The sequence below is a fragment of the Tetrao urogallus genome, assembly GCF_951394365.1.
Source record: "Tetrao urogallus genome assembly, chromosome: 6".
Taxonomy (NCBI): Eukaryota; Metazoa; Chordata; class Aves; order Galliformes; family Phasianidae; genus Tetrao; species Tetrao urogallus.
Genome location: NC_136819.1, coordinates 34,990,163 through 35,010,824, shown reverse-complemented (window position 1 = coordinate 35,010,824; position 20,662 = coordinate 34,990,163). Strand labels below are relative to the sequence as shown.

The 20,662-nt window shown below is 35.5% G+C and overlaps 1 protein-coding gene across 1 annotated transcript in view; it reads right to left on the bottom strand.

Moving 5' to 3' along the window:
- The window catches only part of AKAP6 (A-kinase anchoring protein 6), a gene marked incomplete at both ends in the record, with an annotated part of 207,848 nt that extends 198,319 nt beyond the window's left edge, over positions 1 to 9,529 (bottom strand). Inside the window, one exon of the mRNA XM_079537288.1 lies at positions 9,215 to 9,529. Within this exon, the coding sequence (XP_079393414.1) occupies positions 9,215 to 9,529 (315 nt within the window). The remainder of the gene's footprint in view (positions 1 to 9,214) is intronic.
- Between the last annotated feature and the right edge of the window lie 11,133 nt (positions 9,530 to 20,662).

Below are 20,662 nucleotides of genomic sequence, written 5' to 3'. Positions count from 1 at the left end.
GTGTAATTTTTGCTAATTTAATGCAATGTGTCAGTAGCGTCCACTGCAGGATATGATGTGAAAAAAACAGGTACAGGAGTTTCTGTATCTGATAGTGGAATTAAAATCAGCGTGTAACAAACTGTTTTCTCTCAACTAAAACAGACCTACAGGCCACAACTAAAACTTCAGGAAGTTCCTGAAATAATCCTTGATGATCTCACTAAATATATATTTTCTCCAGAGATTTCATTACATCTCTAAGCATCACCATATGAACATTTTCACAAGCACAGTAAATGCAGCTATCAGCTCTTCTTGATGGGAAGGGGTGGGGTCCAGCTTCTTCAAACTCCACAAGGAATAATTTGGCTCAGATCACTTCCTAGCCTCTGTGTATGCCCCACTGAAGGAACGCCTTAATTCTTCAGTCCTTAGCAGTTAGTCCTACAGTTGCTCTGGTGCACCACTTTGCTGTTGTTCTCTTTACATTGAATCTTCTGTTTCTTTGAAATTTCTAAACTTTATATTTCAAGTCATTTTATCTTTATTACTTAACTCTGAATGGCAAAAGGAGTGTTCAAAGCACAAGATAGCTCAGATGCTACTATACAAGACGTCCTCGGAAATGCCCCTCCTCCTTTTACTGTATGTTTAATGATGTGATGATTCGTGTAAATGTACAGATTGTGAAATTTATATATTTGCCTAAAATCCTGGACTTAACTTTTCTAGCCATCCTTGCTTTTAAAAAATAAAGCCCCAAAATTACAGTTGAAGAGCAAATAAGAAAATTCAGTTTAGTATTTCAGCTCTATGATTTTAATCATAGCTGGCTCAGATTTTGCAAACTTCCATTTGATGATTTTATCTTCTTGCTGCTGGACAGTGCTAGGATATCATAACAAATTCCAGTCATACCTTTCACAGGAGATGATGAAGTGGTGTATAAGCCACTCTGTTCATTCTACGCAGTTTAAGAGCTTTAAAAAAAAAAAATCAATTCTGTCGCTATTATTCTAGAAGTTATTCCAATACTTCTAACATACCCAGACATACAGATACTTTACATCACTTACAATATAGCATTACTCCTTGAGTACAATTCTTACTTTCCCAAAAGGTATTACTGATATTGTCAAGTCAGAGATTTTTATTCTGTCACTGTACTAAATAGACACATTGGGAATAGGATAGCCCTCAATATGTATGAAGAACAAGAGACCGGTTATTGAATAACTCAGCCTGTGGTAAAATGCAAGCACAGATATCTTACAAATAGAGATAGATTAAGTGATGTTGTAAATACAGTAGGATCAAACACTTTAGGATAGATAAATCAGAAGATTTTGGGGGGGGGGGGGAAAAAAAGATGGATGAGAATAATTGGATACGCAAATACTGTGGTAGTAGGGGCACTGAATTTCTTTAACAGTATTGTAAACATGTTATATATATGTATATATTTAAGCATGCACATGCCCCTAACAACTAGAAAAAATATTTCAGAAAGTTTGATCAGATTGGAACGTGAATATAAAATCATCAACTTCTTACAATTTAATCAAATATGAAGAACCTTTTCCATGGAAAGAATACTTGCTTTCTTGTCTTTTGAATATATATATACAATTTGTGCTCAGAAACCCATGTACTGATCAGAACAAAACAGATAAATGACAATACCCAAACGAAAGACTATATATAGTAGCTTAAGTCCTTTCTGACATATTTAATCATGGATAAGGGCAGATGAAGTTGTAAGGGCAAATGAAGATAGAAAAGTAATATCATTCACTGAAAGTTGCAAGATACATTCTTAGAGTATGTAGATTATGAAAAATGCAGTTAGTGCAAAATGGGAAAGGGAACTCAGAATGTACTAGTAGATCAAGTGAACTTTTATATTTTGTGAGAACTTCTGAAAGGTCTGTTAGAGTTTTGGGGTGCTATGACATCTAATGTAGTGCTGCTATTATGCCTTCTGTGTTATATGTTTTTCCCAAAGAGAAACACATCTAAAAGAAAGAAAAAACGCAACAAAAAACCATTCTGGCTCCATAAAAGCTATTACCTTCCTCTGGGGAGACACCTACAGGGAGAGAGCATGCATAAAGATTTTAGGGATGGGACTGGTGGCTATGAATTTCTCATTTTACTCGCTGTTTCTGCTCATTCTGCTGTAAATGGTTCAGCTCCTGTTCAAAAATGAAGCTGCTTCTCCCTGTCTCTGATTCCACACAATCTCACCAGTGACAGTTGCATGGAAGGCATTAAAATAATTAGATCAAATTTTTTGCATGTATGTATGCAACAATGCTAGTTCTTCCTTACATACAACTTGGGAAAGCATAAAACAACCCAGTTAAAAAAAAATATCCAGCTGTATTTACAACCTTTTCCAGAAAAGATAATATTACACCAACACCATCAGCCTGCCCCTGGGCTTTTATCCAGACTTGCCACCCAGTTCTATCTGTTAGATGCAAGAAACAAGGCCTCCAGAAGATTTGGAGCATCTCTTAAGAAAACCTCAGGGCTCAGCACAGCTCCCACTGACATGGGGTGTGGGTAAAGGCCACAGTAACTCCATTCTTTGGAAGGCACTCATACACAGCACAGTCACAGGGTTGGAACTGGGAAAACAGTCAATGCCATGGAAAGAAAATATGTGGGAAATGGGGCACAGTATAAGTATGCTCATTCTTAGGGCATCAGCTCTAAAGTGTAAACCCGGCAATAAAGATATGGAATTTACCTTTCCCAGGTAAATAAGCCATGAGCTTACTTATCAGTTGTGAGATTTTACTTGATTTACAAAGAAATCATATCAATTCACAGAAGGTTCTTTGCTGGTTAGGTATATAGAAAGGGATTTTCTTCTGAGTGAGAATTCATCTAATTTAAGAGGCAAATACCCAAAACAAAAAAATTACAAACTAATGGAATTTGCTTATGCTTACTGAAATTCAAGTTTGTCACACTGTTGAAACACTCACATTGCATTTCTGACATTCAGACAGCAGTCATTCTATAACCTAAAATTTCTTCTGCCAACTCCTTCATTATAAACATCCATCAGAAAATGCTGAGAACAAAACAAACTGAAGAATTCCCTACATTTTGGCAATTTTCTGTGCCTATTTTTTGGCTGCTTCCTTAAGCATATTATAGTTTTCTTAGATACCTATTATAATTTATATGTAAATTAAATTGAAAAAGTAACAAACCCTGCCAGTATGATCTCAAGAAATATGTCCACAAAGCCTACTAAAGTATGTAAAGCAAAAAAAAAAAAAAGTGTGAATATAATAGCTCACTACATGGATCATAAATAGATGCACGTTATGAAAGAGAATGATGTTCTTCCTTGTAAATTTTATACAACCTCAAACCAATCCTCAAGAAATAAATCGCCAACAAAATTTAAGTAGTGGTGCTTTTTGTGTGCTTACGTTTCTATATATACTTATTTGTTTTTATACATGTATTTATTAAATTGATTATTTCAATCACCATTAATAAAAATTGGCATTCTTAATTTCAAAAGCTAACGATACAGTAACTCTGACTTAATTTTACAAGCTGTCATTACTAACCCCTACTTATACTTTCAAAATAATACTGATATATATATATTTTTTTCTGGCAAATCTAGACATCAGCAGTCTAATTCCCACAATGTAGGCACATACTAAAGAATATAATATAAATTAAATATAAAACAAAATATAATTCTCAGGAAAAGTTTTGATTATTTTGCACAAATGGCTTAGCATGCAACATTTTTCATCATATTTAGAATTATTTATATAATTACACCCAGTAAACATTTGTGTTTGCATGAGATTAGTGGGGAGAACAGAGAAGACTAATAGGTAACATCTGTGCAGAAATTTGATGTTTACTGTAATATTTCTCTAGTGAGCATGGGCAGAATACATTAGATCATGTTTCTGAAGCTTGTACTAGCATATTTTATCACTGAAGCAATTAGAAGAGGGAAGACAATCATAGTATTTGATCAAAGTGCACTCATTTTTTCATTGCTTAAGTCCAAATAAGTTCTGTAATAAATATAGATACCTGAATGATAGTAAGTTTTGTAAGTCTGAGTAGTGTTTTTCTTCTTTGGTTGTTTTTCGGTGCTTTTGGTAGTGGTGGTGGTAGTTTGGGTTTGTTTTTTGTTTTTGTTTTGTTTGTTTGTTTTTTAATAGCAGACACATCAAATAAAATAAAGGAACAGAGTGGTTTATCAGTTAAGACTACTGCCAATTCTGGCAAGTCTACAACAGAAGAAAAATACATATTATCACAAGCATCAGAATAATATGGCCACTGAGAAGCATCAAACCAAGGTGAGAAGAAGAACCAGCCCTGTTTCTAATGTTAGAGAAAGACAGGTGGTAGATGAAGTATTCCAGCAATACTACTAGAATAAAAGCAAATTACATTTTTGCCCTTTTATGGGTCACAATAAAGACACAATAAAGGTCAGAATTCCTAATTACAAAAAACTGAAAAGGTCACTATAAACAATTTCGAAATTCTGATTTTTAAAAGAAAATGATATGGATAATCTGTTGAAAGTACTCATAAAAGTACTTTGCTCCAGCCTTTCCTATTTATTCAATAAAAACAGCAAAGCTTAATATTATTTACACAATAAATGCCTACTAAATTCCATATAAGAGTATGAGAGAAATACTCGTATAGCAATCTCATTTTCTAATTTTTTTAAATGTTTGTAATGGAACAACTACAGCAAAGGAATAAACTATCTAATTGCAGATGCATAAGAGACAAATGTCTTTCAATATCTTGGTAATTCTTTAAACTCATCTCTTATCAAGGATTTAAGTATGAAGAAAAAACAACTAAAAATTCTTTGGCCCCGTAAGTGGAAACAGAGGTGGCAAAAGGAAAATGGCTACATGCCATTTGACCTCTATCCAAAGAAAATCATGTGAGGAATCTGGAGGAAAGGCAGAAGATCCAGTAAATAGATGTTTGAAGTTGGTGAGGGATCCTGGAAGGAGAATGTCTGAAATCTTTTTGTTTGGAAAGAAAAGATCCACGTCCCATAAACATCTAAGATATTAGGATAGCACAGAATGTGCTTGCCTGTTTATATGGCAACAGAAGATAAGTAGTTCAAACCATATGTATGGTGAAGAAGTACTTTGCTCCACAATAAACTTCTCACATGCAGAAGTTTATATCTGATTATCCAAAATTACATTGCAAGCAAAATGAGAATTTTTCCTAAGCAATCAGTAAAAACTAATAATCAGTGAAATGAAACACTAGAACCTTGCCTGAGATGTTTAAAGAATATACAGAACAAGCAGAAGAATGGCAAGATGGATACAAGTCAGATGCCAGGAGGACTTCAAGAAGAAATTTTCTGCAAAAGCAGGAACATGCAGAATAAAATAGCAAAATGGATCATGAAACTATATCAGCAGATGCTGAGGACAGAGTGCAGACTTCTAGATTTGCTTGCAGTAAAACCACAATTTTCTTAATCTCTTTTACAAATATTTGGTAACAATTGGCCACAGCTTCATTGAATGTGTCAGAGAGACGAAAATGAATCTCAGCACAGCTCAAGTTAAGAGTGATGATCAGACAAAAGGCTAATATAAGGCACTCCAAACCCTGGAGAGTTATGAGTCATGCATCCACTATACTGAAATGCTCATATGAAGTTGAGCTTTCCAGGAAATTTCCCAAGGGATGATATAAGACAAGTGTCCCACTCATGCTGCTTGGCTTGTTCTGAGAGAAGGCATTGCAAAAGTTAGAGACATAAGTTTTTTCAAAGGATCAGCTAATAAAGATCTAAGTCATGCAACAAATAGACAGGAAAAGCTCAAATTCCCAAGGAAACAGTCACAAAAAGAAACAGAACTGCTGATTGCAAAAAGATCACAAGCACAGATGTATCTGCAGCAGGAATCCGAGTAAATTTTCACAAGAGAGGGATTACTTGAAATTTACAGAGATATATTATTATTATTATTATTTAGGAAAAACAAATGAATAACAAATCTGGTAAGGACTAGATCATCAAACCAGCCCATCACCACAAGCCTGCTGACAGCCAGACAGAAGAGACATCCAAAGCAAATAGGAAGCTGCATTGAAATGCCATTTCACCTTTGCTGGCTGAGGAAAACAAGCAATGGAAAAAATGTCATATGGACACTGTGTAAAAATTCAGAAGTTATAATATTATAGGCTTTTATCCTGCGTTTGTATCATTCATTTTTGTCAACGAAAGTTTGTTAAATCTGCAGATGACAATAATGTGTGCACTAAGGGGAGATGCTTCTGGAACACACCAGATTATAAGTCTGGAACCAAAAAAGTCACAGATGTGCTAGAGTTAAGGTGTGGGGAGAATTAAAAAAATATAAAAAGTTGAAAGTACAAAGACAAAATCCTGTATGTGAAGTTGTACAGATAACACTGATAAGAAATTACAAAGTGTCATAGAGGAACTTGGGAGTTACAAGGAATCACAAGCTGAATATGAATTAATCATCTCCTGCTGTTGTGAAAAAAGAAAATACTGAATTGGGGCACATTGTTCGAAAGATATATGAAACACTTTGTCCAGTCTATGCAGTAGCAGCAAAGCCTGACTGCGTTCTGCGTTTGGCCTGGGCACATCATTTCCAGAAGGACACAGATGAGCTGGAAGGTATACCTGAGAGAAGTGAGAATTATTATAGCATTTATGTTATTATACGGCATTCTGCGTGGAGGACTTCAATTCCACACCTTTCCTTCATATGTACTTTTATGTCAGATGCTATTTTGTCAGATTGCCCCTCTGCTGCCATCTGTCACTCGACAACAACATGTAATGGAATATTGTCAGGAAGACTCAATGTGTATTTCCATACCACCACCATCTGCCTCTGACATCATGGGTCAACATAATAAAATAGGAGGCATTACTTTCAGTGAAGCCCTTGTATATATTAATTACATACTCATGCATATGTGAGATGTTAGTACTTCGCCATTTACAATGAGAAGAAAAGATAAGGCTTGTGCTCATCGTGCTGATCATAAACCTAACATATAAAAAAACTCTTAAGTTACTGTTCAATTCAGTAACATTATTTTGTATTTACAAAATAATACTGACTTCATCCGATGACTGCATTATAATTACTTTTATTCCATTTACTGAAAATATTAATTATGGCAAACAAAACAGCCTGGAGAAAATATCTTTTTTCACAATGCACTCGCAGCTATTGATCTCAATTATCCTCAGATGCAATGAGATAACTATATTCACGTTGACAACTTTTCCTCCTTCCTGAACATGCTACTTGCCTCCAAATAAAGAATTCCAGATCTTTTTTAGAAAACAATTTTTATAAACAACTAAAACAATAATGTCAAATATTTCAAAAATGTCTTAAAATGCAAATGATTATAGAAAAAGAGAGCTTCTCTGCGAGTCCAAGCTCTGTACACAGCATTGTTTATTACAGCCTCAGTCCTAGCACCCGTCACTGGCTCACAGTTGAGATAACGGTGAATAATTGAGATTCTTACGCGTTATTCTTCTGCCCTTTTCAACAGTTGCATTAACCAGGTCCCTTCCTAGCCCTGAACAACCCCTAGGTAATACAGCAACTGCTAACATGGAAAAAAAAAGCCACCATTAGGAATGTACTTTAAGAAGTACTGTTGAATACGCTACTTAAATTCTAAGAAGAAAACTGTAAGGGATGCTCTTAACTCACTGACTTCCATTTGGAAATAAGACATCTTATTGAATGCATGAGGGTAAATAGTATGCGCAGAACAATCTGATTTCAAGCTGTCACAGGTCAGCTTGCACTCTGACCTGGCCTGAAGCTGTGTGCAGATGACATCCACAAGCTCCCTGCCTCTTCAGTTTCAGTTGAGCTCCATATTAATTTGGCCATAAGCAAACTCATATCAGTGCAGCATAAAGTCCAGCAAGATTCTCAACATCTGCTTGCAGAAATACTTTTCAGACATATTCTCTTAGAATCTACTGAATGTTGTAGACATAGGCCAGCACAGGCTCAAAGACTAGCAAAGTCTATCCCAATTTTCTCAGAAAAAATGGCATGAGCATAGATCATAAAGAACTCAAGACTGAATACAGTACAACTGCTCTACAGATAATGCTCGTACACAGAGTTGTATTTTAAGACAGCTTAAAGCCTCAGTCCAAAAATAAACATAAATAAAATACCATTGTGCTGAGTATGAAGGAAAACTATGTTTGCACAAACAGGCCTCAGAATACACAGCTCTGAAGACAGCTCAGTCTGAAGAGTGAACATTTGCTTGCTATTTTTGGAGGCTGTTTGCTTCCTTCAGAAGCATGTTTAGTGTGCTTCAGGAAACCCAGTCATGCAAATGAATATGCACGAAAGTTCCAGAGAATATTTGTCTGAATTTCGTTCTGAATTTTCATTGAATTGTTGAAAAAAATTAAATTCGGGATCAAGAGAGCTATAATTATTTAAACAGACTTAATTTCAGTTGATGAGTTGATGGAAGGAAGATTTAACAAAAAAAATCCATAGGTTTTTAAATTCCATTTTATTTTATTTCCAAGTCTAGTCTCCCTAATGCATTTTCCTGCTGAAAAAAAAAACAGTGATTGATTTATTGACTGTGACTATTCAAATCTTATCACTTCTTATTGCTTACTGCGAGTCAGAGATTTAAAAAAATTATGTATTTACTGTTCTGTATATAGTCCCATCTAATTTCAGCCTTGAACATAACCTCCATGTGACTGAGAGCCCAGGCATTAGACCTATGCTCTTTCTATCCTAGTACTTCAAGTTTCAAGTGAGTAGCCACGCTTATTAGGAAACAGATTTTAGAGTTTTATGGACTTGAGCTCATTAAAATCAAAGAGAATATTTCTGGGTATTTTCAAGATAACTGATTAAATTTCTTTCAGTACTTTATTTGCTTCTCTTAGAGTGTGAATGCATTTATTTACATGGTTATGGCTGCTGAATCCAGTGATAAGTACTGTAAAAAAAAACTCTGAAAATGGTTCTCCTTTCTTTCTCCCTGAAAGAGATTGGTCTATTTTTTAACAAAAGCTGCCAGATATGATACAGCTATTATGAAAAGGCCTTTTGTTTACTTCATCAGCAGCAAACCTTAAGAAACCATCTTCATGTAAAAGTATGCAATGTTGAATTCATCCTACCTTTAGCTGTACTAGATGCACATCCACATGTCTGCTATCCGAGTCTTGCTGGACAGAATAAGTCAGATCCCTGACTCTTTCAGATGTCATTCGAAGCCATGTCTCAATTTCTGGCAAATGAAGAACAATCTTCCAATCAGCCCCAGTGTGTAGAGGAGGTGGCTTGTCATATTGCTGTCCAGAATCAAGCTCTTTCATGACATCCTCTTCCCCATCTCCATCTACTGTAGGAGTCATGTTTATAAGCATAGGAGAAGCATCAGATGGCGTGGGGTCCAGATCTTGTGTTCTCATAGGAGAGAGTGCTACATCCATGGCTAACACAGGAAAGTTTAAAACGTAATTCTTCAGTATCTATCTGTAAGGACAAAAAAAAAAAAAAAAAAAAAAAAAGAGAGACTGCTGTTATGAGACCATATTTACAAAAAAAAACCAAACCAAACAAAAAAAAAAAAAAACCCAACCATTCAAGTAGACTAGAAGTAAATGGAAAATTCAGAGAGGTATCATCATACCTCTCACATAAATCTTTCAAGTTGCACATCCAACTGACAAGTTTGAGAATGAACAGATTTTCCAAATTAGCTTTCATAATTAGAACAAACAACTTCCTTAAGAAAAATAACATTAGCACATTTCTCCCACTGTAGAAATAACAGCTTTTATTCACGAAAAAAATGTACAGACTTTCTACAATTACAACAAACAAACTGAATGTCCATGAAGTTACTGAACTCCACAAGTTAACAAGGGTCTCATATTTGTAAATTAGCACATATTAGTACATATTACTTGTCCTGAAAGTTATGACTAAACAAAACATATCTCAGGTTTCATGGAATTTCTTTTTGCAATTGCCTACTCAATGGTCATTTACAATAAAATTTTTGACAGTGTCCTAGTTCTATCGGTATTCCATATCATAACATCATATGACAGGCTGTTGGGTGTAGAGACACTGGCCTGCAGAGCTGTGTTTTCCATTTATCTTCAGCAGCCTCACATGAGTTTTAACTCTCCAAGGGGAAAATACACTGGGATGCACAGCATTTCCCAGGATCCACATGATTTCCAATTCTGGGTGATGGAAAAAAAGCTCTCTGGTCTTTTTCCAGGAGGCAAGGGCTAGGGGGCCTGTCAATAAAGATTCAGATGGACTTTTTCTCTCCTCCGGTTTTATTTTTGGCTCATTTTATTACTCTATTAATTATTCTGTATTATCCCACATTCCTTTCAATAAACTACTTCTCCTACTTAATTGGCCTTTTCCCTCTTCCCTTCCCCCGCTTTCTTCCCGAGGAGGTGAAGGGGTGTCACATTATTAACTCTTCAAACCATGACAAGCAGTAAATTTTTGACAACAAATTTGTATACTTGGTTAGTCTGCTTGTAGGCAGACTTCGGTTTTGAAATTTAAATTCTTGTAATTTTGCTAGATTAATAACTGTTGCAATACACAAATCTCTATCAAAATATATAGATAAGAATTCTATACTTAGGTGTCAAAATGCATACTTAAAATATACTTATAATATAGGAGTGACTGGTCTCTTCTCACTGGTGACAGGACAAGGGGAAATGGCCTTAAGTTGCAACAGGGCAAGTTTAGGTTGGATATCAAGAAAAACTTCTTTACTGAAAGGGTTGTTAAGCATTGGAATAGGATCCCTAGGAAGGTGTTTGAGTCACCATCCCTGTGTTTAAAAACTGATTGGATGTGGTGCTCAGGGACATGATTTAGCAGAGGGCTGCTAGTTAGAGTTGTATGGTTAGGTTGTGGCTGGACTCAATGATCTCGAAGGCCTTTTCCAACCTGACTGATTCTATGATTCAATTCCATGATTCTGTGACTTTATTGAAGTCCCAGATCTTTATATTTTCAGCATACACTTACAATGTTCACTGGAAAAAGGAAAACATTTTGCTCTGTTCCTCCTCTTCTGTAAGCTCTAGCTACATGTAGAAGGCTGCAGTAGACCTTACGCCCAAGGAAAGATAAGAATACATAACAGAATGGAGTCAGACTTAGAGCTAAGTAAAGAATTATGAAAACTTGAATTTAGCAGGAGATGCAATTTCAGAAAGATTCAAAATTTGATACATTGGAAATACTTTAATTACATTTTAGCAACTTATACTTGCATCTCCATAGCGCTAAGATCACAAAACAAAGAATGTAGCCATACAGCTATTACTTTGGGCAAAATCCCAAGTCTTTTATGGGTGATTAAAGAGTACAGTTTTGTTTTTAGCATAACAGCAATAAGACAGCAGAAAAAACACCAGTGATTTTTCACTACTAAATCAACTATGCTCTATTGAGTTATATTCCTAACTATTTCAGTAGTATTCAGTATTCAGTGACTACTCCTGCAGAAAGTGAGTACCAAGAAAGCACCCAGGCATCAGTCTACTTCTCATAGTTTGGAATAGGGGGGAGAGGGGAGAAAGGAAAAAAAAAAAAAAAGTCATTTACTGTTCACTTGATTTTAGGGCCTATCCTGCTCCTATTTAGTAATTTATCTTCTGCACATCTATCACTCCCTCAAAAAAATATTTGAAACCGCTCTCAAGCTGGTTAATATTAATTTAAGACTTCAGAACAAAATTTCTATCTGTGCAATCAAAGGAAAGAATGAAAAATTTAAATCACTCTCAGTCTCTGCTGCACAATTTCCAACTCTTTCAGCTCAATTTTGTAAAACGCTTTTGAATAAGACTGTGCCAAACAAAAAGCTTTATAGAAAGACTGCAAAATATTAATGTTTCAGGATACTGAGCATCTCTCACATCCATCTCTTTTCATATCCCTTGTTTTTCAACTTGAATGCTGTTGCCATACATACACCAAATATATTTTGTTAGACAAAACTCTATCTGAAGACATTTTCCCTTAAATACTGTTGCTCATAGCCCAGGTTTATAGCATATAAATCAACTGTTCCATCAGGTAAAGATATCATATTTTAGACATATCCTTTACATGAATTCCTCTCTCAAAAAGCAACATTACAGTAAAGTTGATATAGTCTTTATTTTGGAATGTTTGTCAGCAATAGGTTAAACAAGTCCACCAACAAAAAGTTGGGCTCAAATCACTAAATGATGCAGAAACACAGAAAGTACAGCACTTGCTTAGTGTGCGTGTGAAAAAACTACAAAACCCACTGGCACTCCGCAAGAGTTTTTCTAACATGACTCAGCACTAGCGAGGACATTAAGGCAATTAGCAAACAGAAATTAAAGCATGCTGCTGAAGAAGCAAACAAAAGACAGCGCATGAGGCATACAGAGCACAGCTCCAGCTCTAATGCAGTGCATTCGCAACCAGCACTCGCCCAAAACCTGCTGACCTGGGTGCTTTTACGATCGTTCGACTTTACTCAAGCTCACCAGCATTACAGCTATACATCCTCAATCATAGTCACTCTTAGAGTCAAGTTCTTTAAGGCTTTTCTTTCTGGCAGATAATATAGCAAGTTGCAGCACTTCAAGAAAGAAAATGAGAAAGAATTTGAAAATAGATAACTCAGTATGGTCTCTTAAAAAAAAAAAAAAAAAAAAAAAAAAAAAAAAAAACAACATACAAAGGTATTACAACACACTGGCTACTAATTATCAAGGTCTGGGGCACCTTTAAAAAAAGCCTACACACGCTTGAAAGGAGAAACCGTCACTGCTAGGAGCAACTGAGCCGGAACACCAGCACGCAGACTGATTAGTATGCAGACTCAAGATATCGCTTCCTGGCAGAATAAAAAAGGCCCCGTCAGGCAGCTCTAGTGCAGGCAAGGCAAACCAAAAGCTCCTCCTGCTCCCTCCAAAAACTGAGCACAAAAAATCACGGCTTCCCCGGAAGACTCCCGAAACCAGAGGCGAGAGCAGGCCCCTTCCAGCTGCTCTCTGGCCCAAAGAGATGCCAGGTGGCTCTGTGCCCTCCCTGTGGAGCCATGTCTGGGGTAGCTCTGGGGGGCAGATGGAAAAAGCAAAGAGCCCTGCTACAGAGGTGATGATACAGGTGCAGGGTTCTGCTCTCTGGATCACTGAACATGCTTACGCTGGGTGGGCTCTGACCAGGTCAGCACCCTAACCGAGAGCTGCACTCATAAGATTTTGTTAAGCCACCAGCTCCTGAAGATAAGTCATCTGCTTGTCACACAATTCTTATGTACACAATTGCATCTGCTGACCTCAGCTGTGTATTTTTTCCTCTCAATATCCTAATCTTTAGGACATTAATTTATACAACACATGCACGGAAGCTAAAAACAGCAAGATAGGATGTGAAGTCCTGCTTTAACTGTTCCAGTATTTGAATAAAGTAGCACCAGTGAAATCAATAAATCTCAGCAATAAATTTTGAGACTTAAAATTTTTTTTGAACAATATAGATTAAATAATTTGCTAGGAAATGTATGAATGGATAAATCACACCAAACAACGCTTTGGTACAAATATTACAATGCTAGACATTTTGTGTCACTGACTTCAATTACTCAGTTTTTTATATTTTTGGTTTACTTTTCCAAATTCTGTGAGATGCACAGATAGCAAACTGTAAACCATTATAAAACACTTATTAAAACTGAATACATTTATTCCAGTTACTCTGTATATGATCCTATAGAAAAAAATACTTTGAAAAAAAGGTACAGCCATACTTGCCCATCCTAGCAGAGTCACTATCGCAGCTGAAATTCTTTATAAAATGAACAGCTAAGTCTGGCTTTCTACAGTGTCAAATTCTGACAGCACTGGTGACAGTTTTAGGCAGCAAGCAGTGCAAAAATCAGAGGCTGGATTTCCTGTCAGCCGAATTCTTTCTGTACCTAAAGTATCTGTACAAACTATGTGGCTTTAAACCCGCAGATGGACAGCTGAAAACATATTTTCAAATGTCACAATCAATAAAAGTTCATGTATCAATATTTTCAGGATGTAGCCTTTTATCATCATTGTTATCAGTGTAGGAATGATTTATGACTTCATTATTTAAAAAATACAGCTCAAATTACTTATTTTCTTTCACTTCTGAAGCTACCATTTTAGTACACTAAAAGGATACATTTATAAATTACACAATACAGCTAAAAGTTCGGATCTTTCTGGTTGTAGAAAAAATTATATAGATGAATAAAGAGTAAATTTTTTCCCAAGTCCCTTCTATACAGTTCTATATGTTTTCAGTGGTACTTATATGAAAGGTGAGAAGTTCTGTGTAAGCACATGCACACATATGCTTTCTGTCTTCATATTCAGTAAGTGCATTATGCTTAACAGATGGCTGATTACCTTCCACTAATCACACAGGCAATCTTGCTCTCCCCTGGTTTTCCGCTCAATCAGATCCCAATGCTTTTATGCAAAACACAGAGTATGTCAACCATAATATAATTCATCAATCATCACAAGCCTTGAAAGACCTCCTTCACTCATTCTGCACCCGTTATTCACATTTTCCTTGTTTATACAGTGCAGTACATATTCACTCTGCCAGCTATCAGATCATCCACGTTTTCCTGCAACAGCAGACAGCTTCTGTCAAACAAAGATTCATTAAGCATTTTAAGCCATACAGTAGTCCAAGTATTGATCAGTGGTGCAGACACTGGGCTGAGTGAATGTTAATGAGCTCTAATTTTTCTTACTGTCACTTATAGTTAAAAATCAACCATAGGCATTATATAGCCACCTGCCTGTCAAGTAAACAATTCATTTCATTCTAACAAATGGCATAAAGGAACAAAAAAAACTACCAGAAACTCCATCATTAAATAATTATGTCTGCTTGCTGACTCTGAAATATAATGATGTAAATTTTAACATCAGGTTTAATGGGCTAATAGTTGAGTTTCCTTAAAAAGATACAGTCACAATGAATATCTTACACAGCCAACTTTAATTTCCATTTCTTTTACAGTTCAGTAGTCTCAGGAATTTTTTGCCAAATTTTCAGGCTGTATTTCAGGGAAATTGTCTTCTTCAGAGAAGACACTTGTACATCAAAAACTAAACTGTCAATAACTATCTAGAAAGCAACTTGAATTTAATTTCACATTGATATTATCCATGCTAAACTGATTCTATTTCTGATTTTATACTTGATTAAAGAAAAATGACAATTCAAGAGATGGTTAATTTTACTTTTTTTTTTTAATCCATATCATTTTATGAAATGTGTTCTTATATCAAATACGCCCTTTATCACTGTCCTACTATTACATCTAAATATCAAAATAAATTGAACAGGAAGGGCCACTTTTTTCTATTTAGAATAGCTGGGCCTCCTACGCGATGTGTACAGACTCTCAGAGGGAAGGTGATGCCTGGACTTCTGCAGGGTACAGACCAAAGAGACATGCACAGTAATGTCAGTATTATGACCAACAAATAGAAACGTGATTAGACAGTTAAATGCAATGGACTTAAATTCCATTAAAACATCTAAGGCTTTAATGGTAGCAGCACCAGACCACTAATGGTTAGCAGGAGATATGCCACCATGGATGCTTAAAGTTCCTGATTACGGCTATAAATCAGCAACAATAGTGACTCAGCAAGCTCTTTTGGTATCTACTGTTTCTTTAATAGAAGGTGAAGAAAAACTTAGAACTTGCAGGTCTGTAGAAGGTATGAAATACTCCAAACATTTATGCTCTGAGTAAATGCAGAATCTTACAAGATTGAAAATTTGAGCAAAGAAATAGCAGATTAAATCAAACATGGTGCAATATGGAGCAAACATAGTGTAATATGCAGGAGAAAAAACAATCCTAATCACATGAATGAAATGGACCTCAAGATGGATGTGAGTAATCAAGACCTTAGAAGGAAAAGTGTCCAAGTTCTAGAAAAACAATCAAGCTCAATATTCAATAGCAATCAAAAAGAAAAGCACAAAAATAGAAACATCTAGGAAAAGAATAGGAAAAAAAAGCAGAAAATTCATTACATCACTATTTAAATCCATGGCACCCAGCTGAAATGTTGTGTGAGAAATTTCCCTCATAGCAAAGGGAATCCAGTGGAACTGAAAAAAGGGTTCAAAAAAGGCAATTTGAAGGACAAACAGGAACAGGAACTGCCTCTGTTCAAGTGAAAGCTGATCAAGCTGATGCTGTCAGCCTAGAAAAAAGTGGCTTAGAGGATAAGGTAGAGGTCATCTGCCTAAACTGATAGACTTAGGAGAATACTTCAGCCATTCTTTTTTACATAATTTCTGCATGCAGTTCTCCAAAGGAGAGCCAGAGGATTCACTTTAAGTATCCCTTTCAAGAATAATTGACAAAGACCTCTTAAACAATTTCCTGTTACAAAAAGCATAATGGGGCATTTAAAACAACATTCCTGAACTTACCTCTCTTTTCAATTTGTTCAGTGACTTCAGCTAATTCAAAAACTCCAACTTCCTGATTGAAATTCACAAGTGTACATGCAGTATTTATTAAGACAAAATTACAATATATTATAAAAACTTTAAGCAAAAATCCAGTAAACTCCTGTCAGAAATTTTTACCTTTATTGTCAAGTCCCAGAATTTCATAATCTGTAGAAATTGCACTGTATTGTACTGCTACAAATAATTATTGGTTTAACAGTATAAGCAACAGAGCTTTATGTCACAGCAAGACTTTACTAACTCTGCATCTTTACAGAAACACTAAATTGACCAAAGAACTTATCAAACAGTTCTAGTCTAGTATCAACTGAACTGGAAAAAAGCTAAAAATACTTTTAACTACTCCTCTGAAATTGAATACTAAAATACGCACACTGAGTCTTGAAAGCCATCATGTAGAAAAAGGAATACTTCTCGTCTTTAAAATTCTCTTCCAAAGGAATTATCCCGTAAGTGTTCATGTAAAAACATTAATGCTGTGACATATGGTGAACTCTTGTATGAAGCAGCACATAAAATTTATATACTTCAGGCTCATATCATTTTATTTTCTCAGGAAAAAAGCAAGGAGACTCAATGAAAATAGTCCCATTAGGCAACTGTAATGAGATGCACCAAAAAAAAAAAAAAAAACAACCCTGCTCTATAATACTTACAGACACTGAAAAAGATTGTGTAGTGCCACATTCATACAGATATGATGTACTCATTCAATCATATTGGGATGAATAGTGCTGTTTCCTGTCGATTTCTGATTCAGCACAGGTTTGCCCTGCAGTAAGAAAGAGTGACTAGTTGATGATATGGCGGGAAGACATTAACATTAAAATGGACAAAGAGAAATTAGTTGAGCCATATTCATTCATCATTACTTCAGAAACCTTTATCAGGTATAGCTGCACCCAAACACCTTAATTTGCCCCATTTGTTGTCCTAATTTTCACTCCACAATGTCAGCAGTTCAAGAACAGGGGCAATTTTCATACACTGATTCTTCAACATACGCGTGAGCAGGTTTATGTTTCAGTGGGATACTTTTGGCTTTCTCTTTGTTTGCTTGTTGTTGTTTATTCTTTGGTTTTATTTTATTACTGTTGTTCTGTTATTTTAATCTCTCTGGGTAAAGTCACGCTTGTCATTTTAGTGGCCAGAAACAAGTGTTTGCAGACATAGCTTAACTTTTTCCTTCAAAAATAAGATGGTGAGGAACATAAAATAGGTACTCGAAGTGGTCCCTAATTCAAAAAACTTTTCTCTAACGAAACAATATGAAAGGCCTTGTAACAAGGAAGACAGCAAAATCAAGATGAGGCTTGGCTGAATAACAATCTCTATTTAAAACGGCCTTTAGAATGCACAGAGATTTGCTACCAAATATCTCCTTACAGAAGAAGAATTTTAAAATTAAGTTCATAAATTTTATAGCAGATTTCTCCAATTCTCTCATAAGCATTACTGCCAAAGATTTTTCCACTGGTTTACAGAGACAGACTGTTCTCTTTAGACACCTAATATTTATTTTTCTTTTCTTTCTCCCCCAAAGCAGGAAAAAAAAAAAAAAAAAAAAAAAAACAACTTTTTTCCCTAAGTCAAAGTTAAAATAGAGTATTTTGCTTTTAAAAAAACACTAAAAATATCTACTGTTCTCACTATCACGTAAGGATTAACAACAAATAAGTTATCTTTTAAATATAATATTTCCCCACCATTAATAGAACACCATCGCCACTGTGCTTTGTGTCAGACTGGGGATTCACAGAACTAGGCTGATCTCTCTGGAACACAAATTGCTTTCCTGCACTGAGTCACACCAGTGTTTTCTGCTCTGTTATTTTGGTTTCTAGTACTTTCTAATATCAATAATGCATACAGTCAGTTGTTTCAGACGTCCAGTTATCAGTAACAGGATATAAAACACTGTCTTCCTTTGGGTATGAATTTTTAATGTACATGAAGAGATGTCCTGTATGCAATGATAAACCATAGCTTGCGTAACCATTTTGCAGACTCTACCAACTTGGATAAATCCTGACTTTTGATGTTGACTTACTGTTTACCTAAAAATAGATATCTACTTGTGCAGTGCTATCAGTTGGACAACACCATCGCCTAAAATAATGCCCACAACTACTTTGTTCTCTCTCTTTCCATTATGCAATTTTACAAGGTCATTTACACCATCACCATAAAGACACCTCCCTTGTCTGGTGCAGAATTATTTTTCCTGGATCATACTTGGCAGAGACAAGCTCTTTTTCTCCAGATATATCAATACTGGTTTTGCACATAGAGCCTTCTAGTTTCACCATCATCCACCTTCTGAATAGAATTTTTAAAAAATAATACTACTTTATATAATAATAATAATACTATATATATAAATATACTATATAACAATAATCATACTTTCCCATCATATTGAATCTTACAAATTTTTGAAGAAAAGTCATGATAAACTGCAATCTCTGCACAGAGTTCAAGGATCTTACTAACTTAATCTTGCAGCAGAATTTTAGTCAAAATTACAAATATTGGCAATTGCAGAACATTCTTAAATTCTCTCTCTCTCTCTCTCTCTCTCACTAAATTTATGGAAGTCAATAACATGAAAGGAGTCAAATAGTAGGCTTTCAAAAGGTTTTTACGGCTGAACACTGACAATTAAGGAGCAAATGTTTCTACTCTTTTAAGTCACACTTTGTTTGACACAAGACTTTAAAGAACAAGTTCATGCAAGATGCTACCCTGTGCACAATGGAGTATTTTTTAAATTAATGGCAGTATAAGCATCAGGACTATTAAATTCATGAGGAAGGGGAAGAACATGTTAAGCCATATCTAGGGATTTTTATATCACCTTACCACTATATGGTAAGATGATACAAAAGTCACCTTATCATATATAGTGCAAGTGTCACGTCAAGCAATATTCCAGTTGACAGTATCCCCATGTTATACCATGATAGCGTAATGGTCAAAATAAATAACCAATTTTTTAAAGATAGCACCTTTGACACTGATTGAAATACATTTTTGCACTAAAGCATTTACTCCTGGGGCATGGAAGAAAAAATAAAACAATCTGACAGTTTGAAAAAGAAAACAAATGTTTCCAAATCTTTGGGTTATCCATGTTTAAGTCTGTTTTGGTAAAAAAAACTGCTTAAGCTCAGTAATTTCAATTTTAGGACTAGGTCCTCCCCTCTAAGATGGGGCACACCATTGGTTTACCACTTGAGCTGCAAGGAGATAGTATATACTATATAAGTTATAACTGGAGTTCTTCCAAGGGTAATTCATTAAAAAGTTGTGATCTACTTAAATTATATTCTGAACATCTTGTTTTTCATCCATACTGTCCACATAAATTCATTTTACTGTTTGGGAAATGTGTGAGCAGCATCTGACGTAGATAGTCAACTCATTCAAGGAGGAGCAGAAGCTTAAACCAAAGTCTGTAGCAAATTTGAGGACAACCACTTCACAGATCCCTGAGGTTTACCTGCTCTATGGTCAGCTACTGAGGGCTCCAGAACAGGTAGAGAAAGAAAAAAAAAAAAAAGGTTAATGGTCTACCTTGTAAGTGCAGAAAAGGCTGTGATGAGCTTCAAAATTTCTGGAGTCTAGTAAAAGAAAATAAAAAATATGGATGTTCCAGCTGCAGAAAACAGAGGAAAATGCTGGAAATGTCTGTGTTCACAGCAGCTGTGGGGTGAAATGGCATTTATAGAGCCTGCCACAAATGATATTTAAAAAAAAAAAACAATGAAAAGCTAAGAGGGAAAGAGAGATGAACAGTCTGTTGGAAAGGTAATTTTCTTTATAGTTGCCAAAATCTGATAAAATAAAGATGACATGGTTGTTTTTTTGCATCACTCTTCTGATTTGTAAATACACCCTTCGATGATATTTGTAAAAGGAACAGATGCTACTGTCCTAAATTTTTGCAAAGGCAAACTGCATGTTGGATGAGTGAATCTGCTTGTTCACTACGTTGAGAAAACCTGGTTTTACAGGGGGGTTACAGACACTTCTTTTTTGGGATAAAA